This window comes from Alternaria metachromatica (assembly GCF_023757995.1).
Source record: "Alternaria metachromatica strain BMP 0045 chromosome Unknown scaffold_42, whole genome shotgun sequence".
Classification (NCBI taxonomy): Eukaryota; Fungi; Ascomycota; class Dothideomycetes; order Pleosporales; family Pleosporaceae; genus Alternaria; species Alternaria metachromatica.
This window is the reverse complement of record NW_026055533.1, coordinates 65,410-80,611: the sequence shown is the minus strand read 5'-3', so window position 1 is coordinate 80,611 and position 15,202 is coordinate 65,410. Positions and strand designations below refer to the sequence as shown.

Sequence of the window (15,202 nt, the reverse complement as noted above, 5' to 3'; positions counted from 1 at the left end):
ATTCGTTCACTCGAGTCATTCCAGTGATGTTATAGTGGCATAGGTACCTAGTTATATCCACGAATGTACTGCTTGACCGATCCATACTGCTGGCTGGACTCCAATATGACGCGACCTCCACAAAGACCCATCAAGCGACTTCTTATCGCGAATAGGTCAGTAGCCAAGTAGTGTTCTGGGGAGCGTGGTTAACTGTCTGTAGGGGAGAGATAGCAACACGAATAATCTCTTCAGCCCGAGAACTTGACATTGAGACGTTTGCAATCTACGTGTCAGGGGACGACTCGCATGCCGTCCGAGCAAACCATGCGATCAAGCTGTCATCAGCTCCATCATTCATGAGTATTCATGATCTTGTCGGCATCGTTAAGAAGCACCAAATCGATGCTGTACATCCAGGATACGGCTTTCTATCAGAGTCGGAAGAATTCTCGAAGAGAATCTGGGAAGAAACCGGCGCAGTAGTTGTCGGCCCTGGGTGGGGCATTTTGAGTAATACTGGAGATAAACTCAAGGCGAGAGAGCTTGCTCAACAATGTAAGACAAAAGGCGTGTTAAGGTTGCGAAATTACTGATGTATAGAACAGGTCACGTCCCAGTGTCTCCAGCACTCCAGCATCCGACTAATAAGGTTGAAGACGTCCAACGCTTCGCATCCGAAGTAGGCCTTCCGATCATGGTCAAAGCAGTAGATGGAGGCGGTGGCCGCGGTATCCGTCTCATCCGCAGCGAAGACCAGCTTGCATCCTCGGTGAAGAGAGCAGTCGAAGAAAGCCCGTCCAAGCAAATTTTTGCAGAAAAGGCTGCAGTCGATGGCTTCCGACATATCGAAGTACAAATAATTGGGAACGGTACTGGAAACGTGACGCATCTATGGGAACGCGAATGCAGCATTCAGAGAAGATACCAGAAGATCGTTGAGCTAGCACCCAGTGTGGTGTCTGACAGAGACTTGATCGCACAGGTCATCCAAAATGCTCTGACAATGGCGAAACATGTAGGTACTAATGCTGATCGCCATTCTGTCTCGCTAATATATGTATAGATACACTACTTCTCCCTCGGCACCTTTGAGTTTCTCGTGAATCCATCGACGAAAGAGTACTACTTTTTGGAGGTTAACCCTCGCTTACAAGTCGAGCACACGATTACGGAGTCCATCTCCATGACTGATATCGTCAAGGCACAGCTATTACTCTCTCAGGGTGCTTCTTTGAATGACTGCGGCCTACCAACCGCGGAAAGAAACCCGAAAGTTCCTCCTCCAGCGCGTTCGATTCAGCTGCGTATCACAGCGGAGAATGTTCAAAGTGACTGGTCATTGTCAATCGGCAAGATCACATCTTCACAGTTTCCGTCGGGCAACGGCATTCGAGTTGACACACATCTCATCAGCGGCCGACCCGCCGTGGTATCCGCAGATTTCGACAGTCTGATCGCAAAGGTCATCGTTACAGCTTCGTCGTGGAAAGATGCCGTTCGCAAAGCCCAGCGAGCTCTAGATGATACACGAATCGCTGGAGTGAAGACAAACCTCGACATGTTAAAAGCTATCGTTGCGCACCCAGACTTCCTAAACGGACAATGCGACACGCAATGGCTAGAAAGCAAACAAACCGAGCTGCTCCAATCAAGCCAAACTATCGCTTCAGCTACCCCAAACACCCTAAACTCAGACATCGCGCCATCCTCCTCACCAGCCTCAGTCTCAACAGCTAACACACTCTTCCGAAAAGGCGACGCTTGGTCCATTTCCATCTCCACTCCCACCACAAAAGCTGGCGAGAAACCACCACCCCACCACCTCGAACTAACACGCGTCCTGCGAAACGACTTTCCTACCTCCCTTAGTGCAGAACTCCTCTTCACTACGCCTTCAACAGCTTTGTCTAGCATGCCCCAAACAACACCCTACACCATAACCCTCTCTTCAACCTCCGCCAGTGCATCGGCCGCAACGTCGCACCACAGGCGAGGGAACCAGTCCGATCCATCGCATATTAGCATCCCATTCCCGGGAAAACTGGTAGAAGTGTTGGTCGACGAGGGTGACGTGGTGAAGGAAGGGGACGTTATGTGTGTAGTCCAACAAATGAAAATGGAACTAGAAGTACGCAGTCCACGTAGTGGACGCGTGACGTGGGTTACGGAAGCGGAGGATGGGGAGGATGTAGCCGAGGGGGTGTTGGCTGCTATCGTCGAAAGCTCTCAAGAAACGCGTCTTTGAAATCATGATTCATTCGTTCGTTCGTCTCTTATATCATCGCAATATCTACATCCCATCCCATGCCGTCCTCCTCAGTGACGCGTATCTTACATAGTCTCACACTTCACAGTAGTATAAACATTGTCCTTCGTCGCCCGACTATACGGGCACACCTGCCTCGCCTTATACACAACCTTCTCCAGATCCTCCTTCGCCAACCCGCGTACCTTAACGAGAAGCTGGACGCGCAGACCCATGTCGAGGTCTTTCATGCTGCCGACGAGTTCGACGGTGGATTCTACGATCGAGTCTTCGGGGGTGGAGGGCATCTTTACGCCGAGGGAGGGGGCGACGGCGTTCATGGCGGATTGGACTAGTGGGGTTAGTTGAGGTGGTTCAAGAGGGTTGGTATGGGATTGGGAGGGGATGGAGACGTACAGCATGCGCCGTAGCCGGCTGCGAAGAGTTCCTCGGGGTTGGTCTTTCCGGCGTCGCCGGGGCCGCCGAGGGCTTTGGCCATTGTTAGGTCGACCTTTAGGTTCTCGCCGTCTACATGTCTGGTGGGTGTTAGTACCTTTCCTCGGACTTTCAATGGCATCGTTCATCATACCCTGTGCGTGCGCCGACTACGTGCGCCTTTGCCGAGTAAAGCTTCGGTGCCGTCTCGGTGTTCAAGAAGCGACGGCACGGTGCCGCCATGGCATTCCGCTGCGAGACGCGAACCGCATTGCGGAGCATTGGTGTGAAGGTCCTGCTCGCCATTGTGTACGTATTGAGGTTTGTGTGAGGGTGATGAGCGGATCGAATTTGTAGATGTCCGAGACGCAAGATTGAAAGGACCAGGGCTAGATTGAGCGATTTACCTAAGCTCTACGAAAAGAAATCTGAAGCTATGACAGCTGTGACGTCCACGCGGCGATCTCGCGGCGCTCAAAGTCATGACGTTTGCATCCAGCCAGCTTGGTGTGATCTAGCGCAAGGCACTCCCGCCGCTAGTGACGCGAGATCTGGGGAGATCGCGCATCGCTGTGAGCCGCGTATATAGGTAAGGGGTTGCAAGCATGCTATTCCATCTACGCAGAATAAGTGAGGGATTTGAGAAAGCATTTATGACTTTGATATACTAGTTTCGAACCAAGGCCAGTCTTGCCGCATAAGGTGGTAGTGCCCCGGAACGCAGCGGAATAAGGATGAGTAAACACCGCAAAGTGAGAGAGGGAAGCCAACAATCGCCCGAGTTTCGGCATCAGATTGATAGTCGGCCGTTTTTGCTACGCGATTGATCAGCAAGGCTGTCATCACAGCTTTCTCGCCTTGACACTCATCCCGACACCCTTCATCGTACACTGGAACCAACCGCCGATCTCCGGCTCGCCGTTCAGCTCAACGTCACATTCCATTGCCAATCGAGCCAACGTCTTGATGACGAAAAGCCTCGCAAGATGCTGTCCAGGACAGCTCCTACTTCCGCCCCCGAACCCCATCCACATACTGTCCATTCTGCCAATCTCCCTCATCTTTTCCTCGCTGCCACCGGATAGCCATCTATCTGGGTCAAAATCATGGGGATTCGTGAAGACCTTGGGGTCAAAGTGCGAAGCCCAGAGGTTAGTCCCGACCGTAGTACCTGGTGGAAGGTAGGTATTGCATAATGTAGTTCCTGAGGCAGGTACGAGGCGAGGAATATACCATCCGAGCGTTGGCCAGATCCTCATACTTTCTTTCATGACGGCAAGGAATAGCGGTACCTTCTGAATAATCGCGGAGTACTTGGTATGCTTTGTGATACCCTGACTCTCCATGTATTTGCGTAAGCGGTTGAGGATGGCTGGCGACTTGTACGTATGGTATATGACCGAAGAAAGTGTAAACATGAGTGTATCGTGTCCGGCGCCGAAATTGGTAAGTGCGATTGAGAGAACCCAAGAAGGATGGAAACGCGCCTCTTTGTCGTGATGAAGGCGCATCAAAGTAGCCAGCATATCCGTCTCTTCAATGCCGTCCCCTTGTTGCTCCGATGTCTCCACATCTGTGCCTTGATCATGAAAGAGGCCTGGACGGTCCCCTGGAAACTTGACACCCCTCGTGCTTTCCAATGCTTTCAATCTTTGCATGATGTTTGGAGCAGAAAAGCTGAAGACGGGCCAGACTTTCGGTAGTCTAACACCCAGGAGTAAGCTAGCTGGTAGGACGAGCAACATGCCGACTTTCGGTATCGCATGCATCAGCTTTACGAAACCTGGGAAGATACCAATAACAGTGAAGCACTGCCATAACGCATCACTGGCATCTGCGTTCCCTTCGTCACTGCCTTTCTCCGTGTATCCTGGTCTCTTGCCAAGAGTGAACTGGCTCATAGACTCCAAGGCGAATATATGGGTCCATTCCGCAAGATCTACCTCTTTCCCTTCAAACCCTTTCAGTCTGCCAACGAACTGATCGATGTAGACATCAAGTAACCCCTCATGCTTTTCTAACCCTGCAATGCTATAGGCCGGCCCGATAGCTCTTCTTTGCCTGCGATACTTCTCCATGTTGGTTTCTGTCAGCATATCGAGAACCTCCTCGGCGGGTTTCCGGCTTTTGTCAGGTGCGCCAGCTATGCGGTACCAATCCCCTTTCGTGAACGACGTCGCTGCTCCATAAACGGTTTTGATGGCGTCTTCGTCACACACTAGGACTTGGTCGGGAGCTATGCGCACAATAGGTCCGTATCGCGCGTGTAGCTTGGGGAAGTGGACGTGCGATTGTCCTTTTCGGACGTGCCATGCGAGCCATAGTTTACTGAAGCGTGCGAAGAAGGGACCAGGAACGTTGCGTAACGGGTGGAAGAAGACTCTGTAAGTCGTTATAGAGACAAAGTATGCTAGTAACAGAGATTGCACCAAAGAGGCAGCAGAGAACATCTTTGCGTTCTACGAGCCCATAGTGTAGCACGATATCCGCGGGGAGGTTGCGACACTATATAGAGCTTGATAAGCATTAACGTAAGCTTCAGGACACCCACGCGATCCTTGTTGATGGACGAAAATCTTCCATAATTACCAAGCAATTGTTGGAATACTGCCGGCGGAACCTCGCGATGGTAAGGCTGATGCTTGACGCTGGGCGCCTTGCGCAATTGCTCGCCTTACGCGGGGCCTGGAAATGACGACGCGAGCTGCGACGTGCAACGTACTCTTATCGATCGTCACCTACTGTCCTAACTTGGCTGGGCGTAATTATTGTCATTGGAGCTGCCGTGGCTCTAGAACGACGTTGACGATGTGGTCCGAAGTTCGGACTGTTCACTGCACTGAGATGTTGCTCCCAAGGTCGGGCGTAACCCGTATCCCGCTGTGAGACCTTTCCTCTTTTGGAATGGCGCCACCGACAGTCACTGGAACGCGCCTTCCCACCCGCACGAAGGATGCATCCTGATCAAACTTTGCTTCGATGCTGATACTCATAATCTCCATTAGTGACCACAGGAAAGCTTCAAAGCCGTTCAACTTAGTGCCGCGAAAGCGCCGTGAGGCAACGCCGCCTCAGCCTTTCACTGGAATTCCCGTGCTTCCCTGCGAACTCACTAGAATCATACACATGTGCAGAAAACAGCTTATCTACTACCATGCGAAGGTCTCATCACTGCGATGAGTACCAGGCGCATAAACGCTGGACCGACGTGGCGAACACTGAGTGGGCGGGGTAGGCTGCGTTGCTCTCCGTTGTTACACAGCATGGAAGCCTGGGCAGGTATCACCAGCAGCTCGTCCCGCCGCTATCATCCATACTCATGATAACCTTTTTACCTCCTTGAAAGTAAAATCACCGAACTGAATTCCCACGTTCTTGTCGTTGATGAGAAAACGTCACTCCAATGGCACGAAAGAAGAGTTCCAAACCTGCTTCATCAGCATTCACATGTACTTCTTGTACAAAAGCATTCGCCAGTGCCATAGCCTTATCAGATCATTCTAGGTCTAAGCATGCGGTACCTACCACTGCGAGTGACAGCACTTCTACTCTGGAGGTGATCAATGCTCCAGGCACAGTTTCTTCGAAGCACGCCGAGTTGGCAGCCTCTCGTGTCGGGATAGCAACGACAATGGCTTGGACTACTCCCGCGACAGACCCTGAGTCTTCATGTCATATAAGGATACCTTCGTGGTCAAATGCCCAGGATTTATCCCCCACGCCGCGACCATCCAAACAAATTACATTCATCAAGGAGCGCACTCAACAGAGAACCACACCACGATCAAAAGCTTCCAAACCACAAGTTGTCAGACCGCAAGTTCCTAAACCACAAGTCCCCAACCCAAAAGCTGCTAGCCCAAAAGCTCCCCAACCGAAGCCCATCGCCCCAAAAGCGCAAACCCCCAAAACACACCCGGTCCCAGATTGGACCATCATCTCCGATAGCAAACAACCTGCAGCACTTACCGCACTCATCCTACACTGCCATTCCCGACCACTTCTCACAACCAACGAATACAAATTCGGTACAAAACTATCTATCCCTTACAAAACAACTTCAAAGCGCTCAGCCATATCCCTAGACTGCGAGATGGTCGGCGTCGCACCCAAAGACACATCAGCCTTAGCCCGCATCTCAGTAATCGACTACCTCTCCAACGAAATACTCATCGATACGCTCGTCCAACCAGTCGAGCCCGTCACAGACTGGCGGACGAAATACAGTGGGATCACGAGAGGGGCTATGACGACTGCGGTGTTGCAGGGGGAAGCCCTCAGAGGATCCGCCGAAGCACGCGCGGAGCTGTTCAAGTACGTTGACAGCGACACTATCCTTGTCGGACATGCTTTACAGCATGACCTGTTAGCCCTGGGTCTTCGACATGACCGCATCGTTGATTCAGCAATCCTAGACGCTGAGGCTGTGGGAAAAGGTGTGAAAAGGCGGTGGGGTCTCAAAGACCTAGCCAGCCAATTGCTCGACATTAAGATCCAGAGTAGTGACAAAGTGGGACATGATTCTGTTGAGGATGCGTTTGCAGCTAGGGAGGTAGTATTGCGGTGTATTGAGCAGCCGAATGAGTTGAGAATGTGGGGAAGGAGTACTACGGCGGCAAAAGCAAGAAGACTAGTGTCAAGAAGGGGGTTAGTTCGAGGGGGTTCCGTCCGTCGGCTTCGAGACCGGGGTGGTGTGGGTGCCTTGAGGATGATGAAGACGTGTTGACGTGGTCGGATGTAGCGGGGGATTGTGGGGACAGGAATTATGATCCCTGGTCGGACTAGACTGGTGGTAAGAGGCAAATCTCGCGTTGGGACGTAACGTTACGATCATTGTTGAGGATGCCAAGACAACGTTAATATGTCATGTCGCGTAATCAAAGAAAGGACAGGGTACACGAGCTTACAAGATATATATTTCAAGCTCACAGACGACACCCATCGTCCAAGAAACGACACACCTTTTTATAATACACTTCTCTGAAAGATACCAGTCCTTAACAATGCCCATTATTCTCATCCATTTTCCCGTTGAACATCGAAGGAGAAGAAGGAGAAGACGCCAATGCATGCCAATTAATTTTGCCAGACTCGAAATGACTGAGAAACTTCGCACTCGCATTCGCACCGATCTCGCCCAGAATCTCTGTAAGGAACCGGGATTAACAACATACTCGAGTAATGGGGCTACCTATCCCCAAGCAGAGGTTGTGATTCGTGGCTGTCGCCAGCACCACCCTTCTTCTTCTTACCTCGCTTCTTCCTCTTCTTTTTGCTTGCGCCTTTGCCGCCGGCATGCGAAGACTCGGCTTCAGAGTGCTTCTCTCCATCCTGACCATCGACTTGGCTGCCGTTCGCTTTCTCCTCCGAGTCGCTGGAACTGGTAGTCTCCAAGACGATCTTCTTGATGCCATTGACATCGACAACGTTCTCAGAGATGCTACCGCTTCGAGCAGTGTGTCGCTTTTTCAAGGGACTGCGCGAGCGCGAGCGCATCGAGCGCAGAGAGGCAATGGTGCTGACCGAGCGTGCCCGTGACCTGTTCGTCTCGCCGTTCTCGCCGTTCTCGTTGCGGTTGTCGACCAGGAGATGGGTGTTTTCGTCGTCTTCGTTCGCACCACCCTTTGGAGACGTAGGTTCTTCGTCATGTTCCCTCATACCCGATCGACCAGATCTCCACGACATTCGGTCGCCACTTGGGGCCATGGTACCATATCCCACTGCTACGCTGTGTACGCCGTCGCTAGCTTCGCGACCTGCCGATGCTAGCAAGCCCTCACCAATACCACCCTCAGGCGCATGGGAGTCCTGGGTTATTACACCCTCAGTCGGAGTTGCCTCGGTTGGAGCCTGGGAGTCTTCCGGTATCGTCTTGGGAATGTCAGGGGTCGAAGCTGTCTGGCCAGGCTTGATCTTGACAGTGTTGATGCGAGTCTGCTTGGGCCTAGTGGCGACATTCGAAGGGCCGAGATGCTTCAGGTGTTGCATAACGGTCGGATCGTCGCTGCGAAGAGGTGAACCGGCTCCCTTGCTACCGCTGCTACGGCGACGAATGAGGAAAGAGGGCTTGGGGTGGCCTTCAGGCATCTCAGGTAGAGAGGTCTTGCGTGGCGCCGGCTTGCCATTCTGCTCCGCGTCTGTTTCGGAGTCTACAGCTTGTGCTTCGGAAGGTTTGCGGGGAATATCGGTCACGACTTTGCCTCGAGGAACGCGGGCGCGAGGGGCGGGGGCCATGCGTCGGATTGCTTTGTGCACGTCGATGAATACGTCGGACTCGTCGATAATTTCCCTGGTCTCATTAGTACAAATTTGGTTGGAAGATCCGGCGAAAACGTAGGCGCCAGAGTATTTTTCGAGGATGCACGACTTACTCTCCGATCAGTTCTTCGATGACGTCCTCCAGAGTAACGACACCGACGGCACCGCGTGCCTCAGCAGGGAATTCAGAGACTAGCACCATATGGGACTTGCCCTCCTGGAAGAAGTTGAGAATGTCAAGGCAGCTTGTTTCCGGGCGCGTCTCGGGTAGGGTGGCCAAAGCAAAGTCGCGTACACGCAGAGCATCCTCGGGATCGTACGTGATAAGCATCTTGACCAGGAGCATACCCACGAAATTGTTCTCGTTTTCGGGCGTGTGGATGGGAATGCGGGAGTAGCCAGCGGAAAGGATGTTGTCCATCATCTTCTCGTCCAGGACAGTGTCAGACGACATGGTAAAGACGTCCTTCATGGGCGTCATGATGTTGCCGACAGCCTTGGCCTTGAGGTCGAGCACGGCGGTGATTATTGTGACTTCATCTTCGTTCAGGCGCTCGTGCTCGAGTCCGAGCGACTGGTGCAGGCTGACGAGTGTCTTCAAGCCACCCTTCTTGTAAACGGTACCGTGGTCTTCTCCGAGGAGGTAATCGAGGAGTTTGGCAGTCGGCCAGGCGACGATGCCCATGATATACATGAGGCCGAGGACGATGGGTGCCATGATGGCGCCGATTGGCAGACCATAGCGCACACAGATTGACTGAGGGACGACTTCACCGAAGATGACTGAGGCGTGTTAGACGTAAACAGAGTAGGTGAGAGAGAGGGTGCGCATACCAATGAGGACCGTGGAGCTGACAACGGCAGGCCATCCTCCGCCGAGGGACCTGTCCAGGACTATAGGAAGGGTTTCGTTGGTAATGACGTTACTCAGGAGTAGCGTTACCAGAACCCAGTGCTTGCCTCGCTCGAGCAACTTCAGCACCTTGGCCGCGTTCTTGCGCTCGTGCTTCTCGCCAGACGAAGCAAGGACTTGGAGATAGATTTCGTCTTGGCCCATCAAGCTGGAGAGTCGCTGTTAGCGCGTTGTGACACGATGGCGTGACCGCGATGTACTCACGCAATGGTCAGACCAGCAAACACACCACCAGCCAAGACAAGCGCGACGGCGATACCCAGTAAAAGCCAGCGCTCTCCATCGTTGTCCGTGGGGACCTCCTCCCCAGCGGTCTTGAAGGTCGCGTCGCCAAAAGGCATGGGCAGCGCGGTCACCATGGGCGCGAAGGCGTGGAAGAGGCCGATGAAGGCGAGGCGAGCAGTCCGCATCGAGCCATTGGCGGCTGCGCGAGGACGAGGAGCGCTCATGGCCATGGGAAGCACCTCAGTGCGGCAAGATGAAGAGTGTCCGAGTCGGGGAGATGGACTGGCGAGAGAGGTGGACTCCAAGGTTTGTGGTGGGCGCGCAAATAATGATGCGGAAGGAGCGGTTTGGTGGGTCTGCGCACGGCCGGGATCTAGACGTATGATGCAGCCTCCCAAAGGCGACAAAGGCGCGTGCAGTCTTATTGTGTCAGACCTCAGCCCGTTGTATACACCCAGCGTAATTAACAGCAGCCTGTCCTTCTACCACGCAATAGCATCTCTCTCTGATCACAGCATGTGATCGCGTCTTCGGTACAAGGGGCCGGACACAAAGTTGACCCCGGGGCGAGGCTTCTTCCCGCTAGCCTGTATTGCTTTCCCCAGGCTCAAGACTAGGCGCCAAGTCCAACACGGTGCCGTCTTCCTACCATCGTAGCCGTCTTTGCCATACTCTGCAGTATACCCAAATCAAAGACAATCGCAAGCCCTCTGTATCCTAATCGCACAGTGATTTAGGAGATTTGTCGCAAACCATCGAAGTTTGGACGCGCTAGTCTCCACCTGCCGTGCGAACCATTCTGGCGTCAATCGTCATTATGCAGCGCCTCCAGCCTTGGCAAGCTTCAAGTCACGTTACTCGCAGTCACATCACGTGCCTGCACCTTCCTCTCTCGGCGCTTGTCCGCTAAACTCCGCAACGTTTGAAACCTGGAGAGCCGCTGGTAGCCGCGACATACACCCGCACAACCGTCGGCTCACATGTTTGTGCCCAGCATGACTTTATTGCATGTACCTTTTCTGGGGTTCTGGGGAAACTCGTTGCTCTCATTTCTATAGACATGGCTGCTAGAACACCATCCATCCGCGCATTGTCGCGCTATCTGCTTCGCCCGCAAGCACCACTCCGGCCCCGCTGTCAACACCACCTTCAACGCAAACAATACTCCTCGGCAGCACCTGGCGCACGCCTCAACGGCACAGTAGAGTACGATGCAACGCCCATTCTCCACCACACCGCCAAATCCTCCCTTGCGAACCCCGAGTTCCCTGCAGATATACAGAAGGGTCAGACGAAGCGCATAAACCTCTACACCGCCGTCAACGAAGCCCTGCGATATGCATTGCAAACAGACGAACGCGTCATGGTGTTTGGAGAAGACGTACAATTTGGCGGTGTCTTCCGGTGTACCATGAACCTCGCCGGAGATTTCGGCACAGAACGCGTCTTCAACACTCCCTTGAGTGAGCAGGGCCTGGTGGGATTTGCGATCGGAGCCGCTGCAGAGGGCATGAAGCCAGTAGCAGAAGTCCAATTTGCAGATTACGTCTTCCCTGCCTTCGACCAAATACACAATGAGGCGGCCAAGTACAGATACCGGTCGGGGAGCACTGGCGTCAACTGTGGAGGACTAGTCATCCGCATGCCATCAGGCAGTGTCGGACATGGCGCACTGTATGACTTCAGCAGCGTCTACTCATGAGATCTACTGACACGTCACTAGCTACCACACACAATCCCCAGAAGCCCTCTTCACCCACACGCCCGGTCTACGCGTCGTAATACCCCGCTCACCTGTCCAGGCCAAAGGCCTCCTCCTCTCCGCGATACGCTGTCAAGACCCCGTCATATTCATGGAGCCCAAAATACTCTACCGCGCTGCTGTCGAGCACGTACCCGTCGACGCGTTCTACCTTCCGCTCGACAAGGCTGAAGTCCTCAAGACTGGCAAGGACGTCACAATCGTTTCGTACGGCACACCGCTATACACATGCTCAGCCGCGATAGCAGCAGCAGAGAAGGACTTCGGTTGCAGCGTTGAGCTGATAGATCTGCGGACAATATACCCCTGGGACCGAGAGACGGTCCTAGAAAGCGTAAAGAAGACTGGAAGAGCGATTGTAGTACACGAGAGTATGATGAATGCCGGTGTTGGTGCTGAGGTTGCTGCGACGATCCAGGAAAAGGCTTTCCTTAGGTTGGAAGCGCCTGTCAAGAGGGTGACAGGGTGGGCGACGCACACCGGGCTCATGTTTGAGCAGTTCGTCATTCCCGATGTTACTAGTAAGTTGCGACATATTGACATGTGGGTGCTCTCTTTTGCTGACATTGACAGGGGTCTACGATGCGATCAAGAAGACTATAGACTATTGAATCAATCATCTTCGAGACGATGGCATGCAAAGCTGCGATCATTGAGACCCCGCTGACAGGCCCCCTGCTAACCGAAGCATAACCCCAAGTAATCACACTCGCGTCGTCACGAGATGAGCGCATACCAAAGAAGACAGGCCTGTAGTGCACCTGAATACCCTATTGGCTTTTGAAAGATGACGCATCACTAAGTTGGTCCAACTTGGACGTCCGCCCCGTCCGCCCCTTCCTCACCGGAGTGCAGCGATAAGCGCCTGCTGTCAGACGTGGCTTGGATCTCTCATTCGTTGAGATGCCAACCTGTTTCATGCATCTCTGCTTCAGGTACAGCTGATGTAAATGAACTCTCAATCTTAGCCCCGCAGCTCTCTTTCGTCTTCTTTCTCCTCCTGAATGTAGAGAAATCCGATATCTGCTATACAATTCGCACGCTCCAGCTTGGCTCATCTGCTCGCATCTTCCGCAGTCAGTCAAGCCGCCTCGCCAGCCTTGCTGACGGGTTTGTCGCCGCTCAGCCTTGCGGCATTGTTGGTCTGCGCAATAGCTCAACCGCATTTTCCTGACTGCGGAAAGAGGCACCAACGTGGCTCTCTCATACTTCGGCTGTCCTTCGTCACTTCCTCCTTCGGTGTTGCCTACGTCATGGCACCGACCGCGACTACCTCGACCGCCAGCGGCACGCCAACGGCAATGCCAATCGACAGCACTCCCACTCTCTCGTCCGGGTTCGCCGGCGAAGAGTTCATCAACAATCTCGGCAGTGATCTGGCACCTCTTCTGACGCTATTCGGAGAACAAGTCACGAAACAGTTTCTCAGCATGTCACTCGGTTGGGCGGATCATTTTCTGCTCGCTGTTGGCCCATTGGGAATCATTACAACGGTCGTTTCGGCAATCCGAGTCTCAAACGTCAGAGTTCTAAAAGCTATAATCGGGCGGTGAGTGGGTTTCATCTTAGGCTAGTGCTCTTACTGACTTAGGTCAAAAGTGCACGAGAAAAGCTAGCGACAGCAGAGCTAGAGCTACTCTCTTCGACATCAGATGCCACTTCGGAACTCTGGACCGAGGAAGGAATCGTTCGTCAACCAGGCCACGCTACGATCCTTGAGATGGTGACCTATAAAAAGACGTCCACCAAGATGGCCTCAAGTCAGATTGAACCCGAGCTTGAGGCCCTGAGTGAGACTCATATCGGCGATCTTAGTGAAGCCTACAACGTAGGAGTTCTCAGCCCTGCCCAGGAAGGCCGTTGGAGGAGATTCAAAGCTTTGGTAGGGAAGTTCGAGCGGATGTTCTGGTCAGCCTTTTCGATTCCAAGCCAAACAAAGACTCCAAAGGATCTCGTTGAATTGCACGAGGGCATCGTTATGATGAATGCGAAAATTGCGATATGCGAGGAGAATCTGGACGAGCTTGCACAACGAGCTGAAATTGATATGCTCACGGAACGCGCTGGATCGGATTCAGGTCAGAATGCATGGAGTGCAGATCATCACGATCTAGCGGATGCGGTCATTGCAAAACAAAGAAAAGAAACTGACCGATTGATCATTAACACCGCTTTTTTGACTGGTGTTGCACAGGATCTTGTCAGAAGGCTTGCCAACCAGCCACCGAACCTCATACTCAACGTACACAACACGTTTCCAAAGAGCGGAGAGCTATGGGCTTTTGTAATGATTGGGATGGCTTTGCAGTTCGTTGCTGTGGCAATACCCGCAATCATGACCTATCACTGGAAAGAACCGGAGGACACGAAGCCTGTTCAAGACTACGCATATCCAACATTCTTGCTAGGAACATGCTTACTCTTTGTGAGCATAGCACTATGCTCGTATATCATCGAGGCAACGACTGTTGAGCAGGTGTTCACACCAACTGACGGTTATGAAGTGGGGACCATCTTCCGGTTACAACTGCAACAGAATATGGGCGATCAGCCCTTTAACACATATCTCATCTTGAACCATGCCGAAGACAAAAAGATTCTGACTTCGAGGTACGACCCTGCACAGCAGGCAGGAAAGTCAAGAGCCAAAACTCAGAAATCGATTGTCATTATTGCTGTAAGCCTTTGCTTCGTTGGATTCATTTGCCAATTTGTCGGGTTAAGGGCGCTACATTGGTCCGCGACAGTCATACAGCTTGGGATCACCCTTTTGATGACTTGCATCCGAGCTTGGATTCGCAGAGGCATCTCGAATCAGCCCATCACTATTCCGCTACCGATTTCTGACCCAAATTGGTTAGCACTCTCCCTTGGTACGGCTTGTCGAAGTGGATGGCCCCGAACAGACAAGCCCTGGCCAACGAAGTATGCCCAAAGAGTTCGATTTTGCGAAGAACTGCCAGAAACACGCTCTGTTGTAGAACAAGAAGAGCCATGGCCAACGAACACTGCCCCAAAACTTCGATTTTGCGAAGAACTGCCAGAAACACGCTCTGTACCCGTTACAGGACTGTTATCCATCGATGACCCAAGAATTCAGCTGCGGCGAAAGTTGCAGTCCTCTTCGGCGACACACGATAATGATCTTCTTCCGCAAGCCCAGGCACTTCTCTCCAGTATGAATGATTTCTTCATGTGGCTTCACCCGCGTGCTCAAGGTCGAAACAGGCCAGTCAAGTGGTCGCACATAATTGAGAGCAGTGGTCTCATTGACACTAGTCTGCATCTCAATGACTCTAGTCTACAAAACTCCCGTGTAAAGCTCATAATGTCCTTCAACTTTAACCCCGTCCGGGGGAGCAGGCAGGAGGTGCTAAACAGG

The 15,202-nt window shown here is 52.7% G+C and overlaps 5 protein-coding genes across 5 annotated transcripts; 2 read left to right on the top strand and 3 right to left on the bottom strand.

Moving 5' to 3' along the window:
• Positions 1-63: 63 nt before the first annotated feature.
• J4E83_010200 (uncharacterized protein) lies at positions 64-2,227 on the top strand (the record flags this gene model as incomplete). The annotated part of the gene is made up of 4 exons (XM_049337082.1): positions 64-155; positions 203-537; positions 588-997; positions 1,046-2,227. 4 exons carry the CDS (start codon positions 64-66, stop codon positions 2,225-2,227), a joined length of 2,019 nt encoding a protein of 672 aa, XP_049183784.1.
• An 86-nt stretch (positions 2,228-2,313) lies between these two features.
• Positions 2,314-2,944, bottom strand: J4E83_010199 (uncharacterized protein; the record flags this gene model as incomplete). Its single annotated transcript, XM_049337081.1, has 3 exons — positions 2,314-2,579; positions 2,645-2,763; positions 2,817-2,944. 3 exons carry the CDS (start codon positions 2,942-2,944, stop codon positions 2,314-2,316), a joined length of 513 nt encoding a protein of 170 aa, XP_049183783.1.
• A 560-nt stretch (positions 2,945-3,504) lies between these two features.
• Positions 3,505-5,112, bottom strand: J4E83_010198 (uncharacterized protein; the record flags this gene model as incomplete). Its single annotated transcript, XM_049337080.1, has 1 exon — positions 3,505-5,112. The coding sequence occupies one exon, from the start codon at positions 5,110-5,112 to the stop codon at positions 3,505-3,507; it is 1,608 nt and encodes a 535-aa protein (XP_049183782.1).
• Positions 5,113-7,849: 2,737 nt separating this feature from the next.
• J4E83_010197 (uncharacterized protein) lies at positions 7,850-10,288 on the bottom strand (the record flags this gene model as incomplete). The annotated part of the gene is made up of 4 exons (XM_049337079.1): positions 7,850-8,951; positions 9,034-9,703; positions 9,755-9,981; positions 10,038-10,288. 4 exons carry the CDS (start codon positions 10,286-10,288, stop codon positions 7,850-7,852), a joined length of 2,250 nt encoding a protein of 749 aa, XP_049183781.1.
• Positions 10,289-11,118: 830 nt separating this feature from the next.
• J4E83_010196 (uncharacterized protein) lies at positions 11,119-12,431 on the top strand (the record flags this gene model as incomplete). The annotated part of the gene is made up of 3 exons (XM_049337078.1): positions 11,119-11,732; positions 11,782-12,341; positions 12,394-12,431. 3 exons carry the CDS (start codon positions 11,119-11,121, stop codon positions 12,429-12,431), a joined length of 1,212 nt encoding a protein of 403 aa, XP_049183780.1.
• Between the last annotated feature and the right edge of the window lie 2,771 nt (positions 12,432-15,202).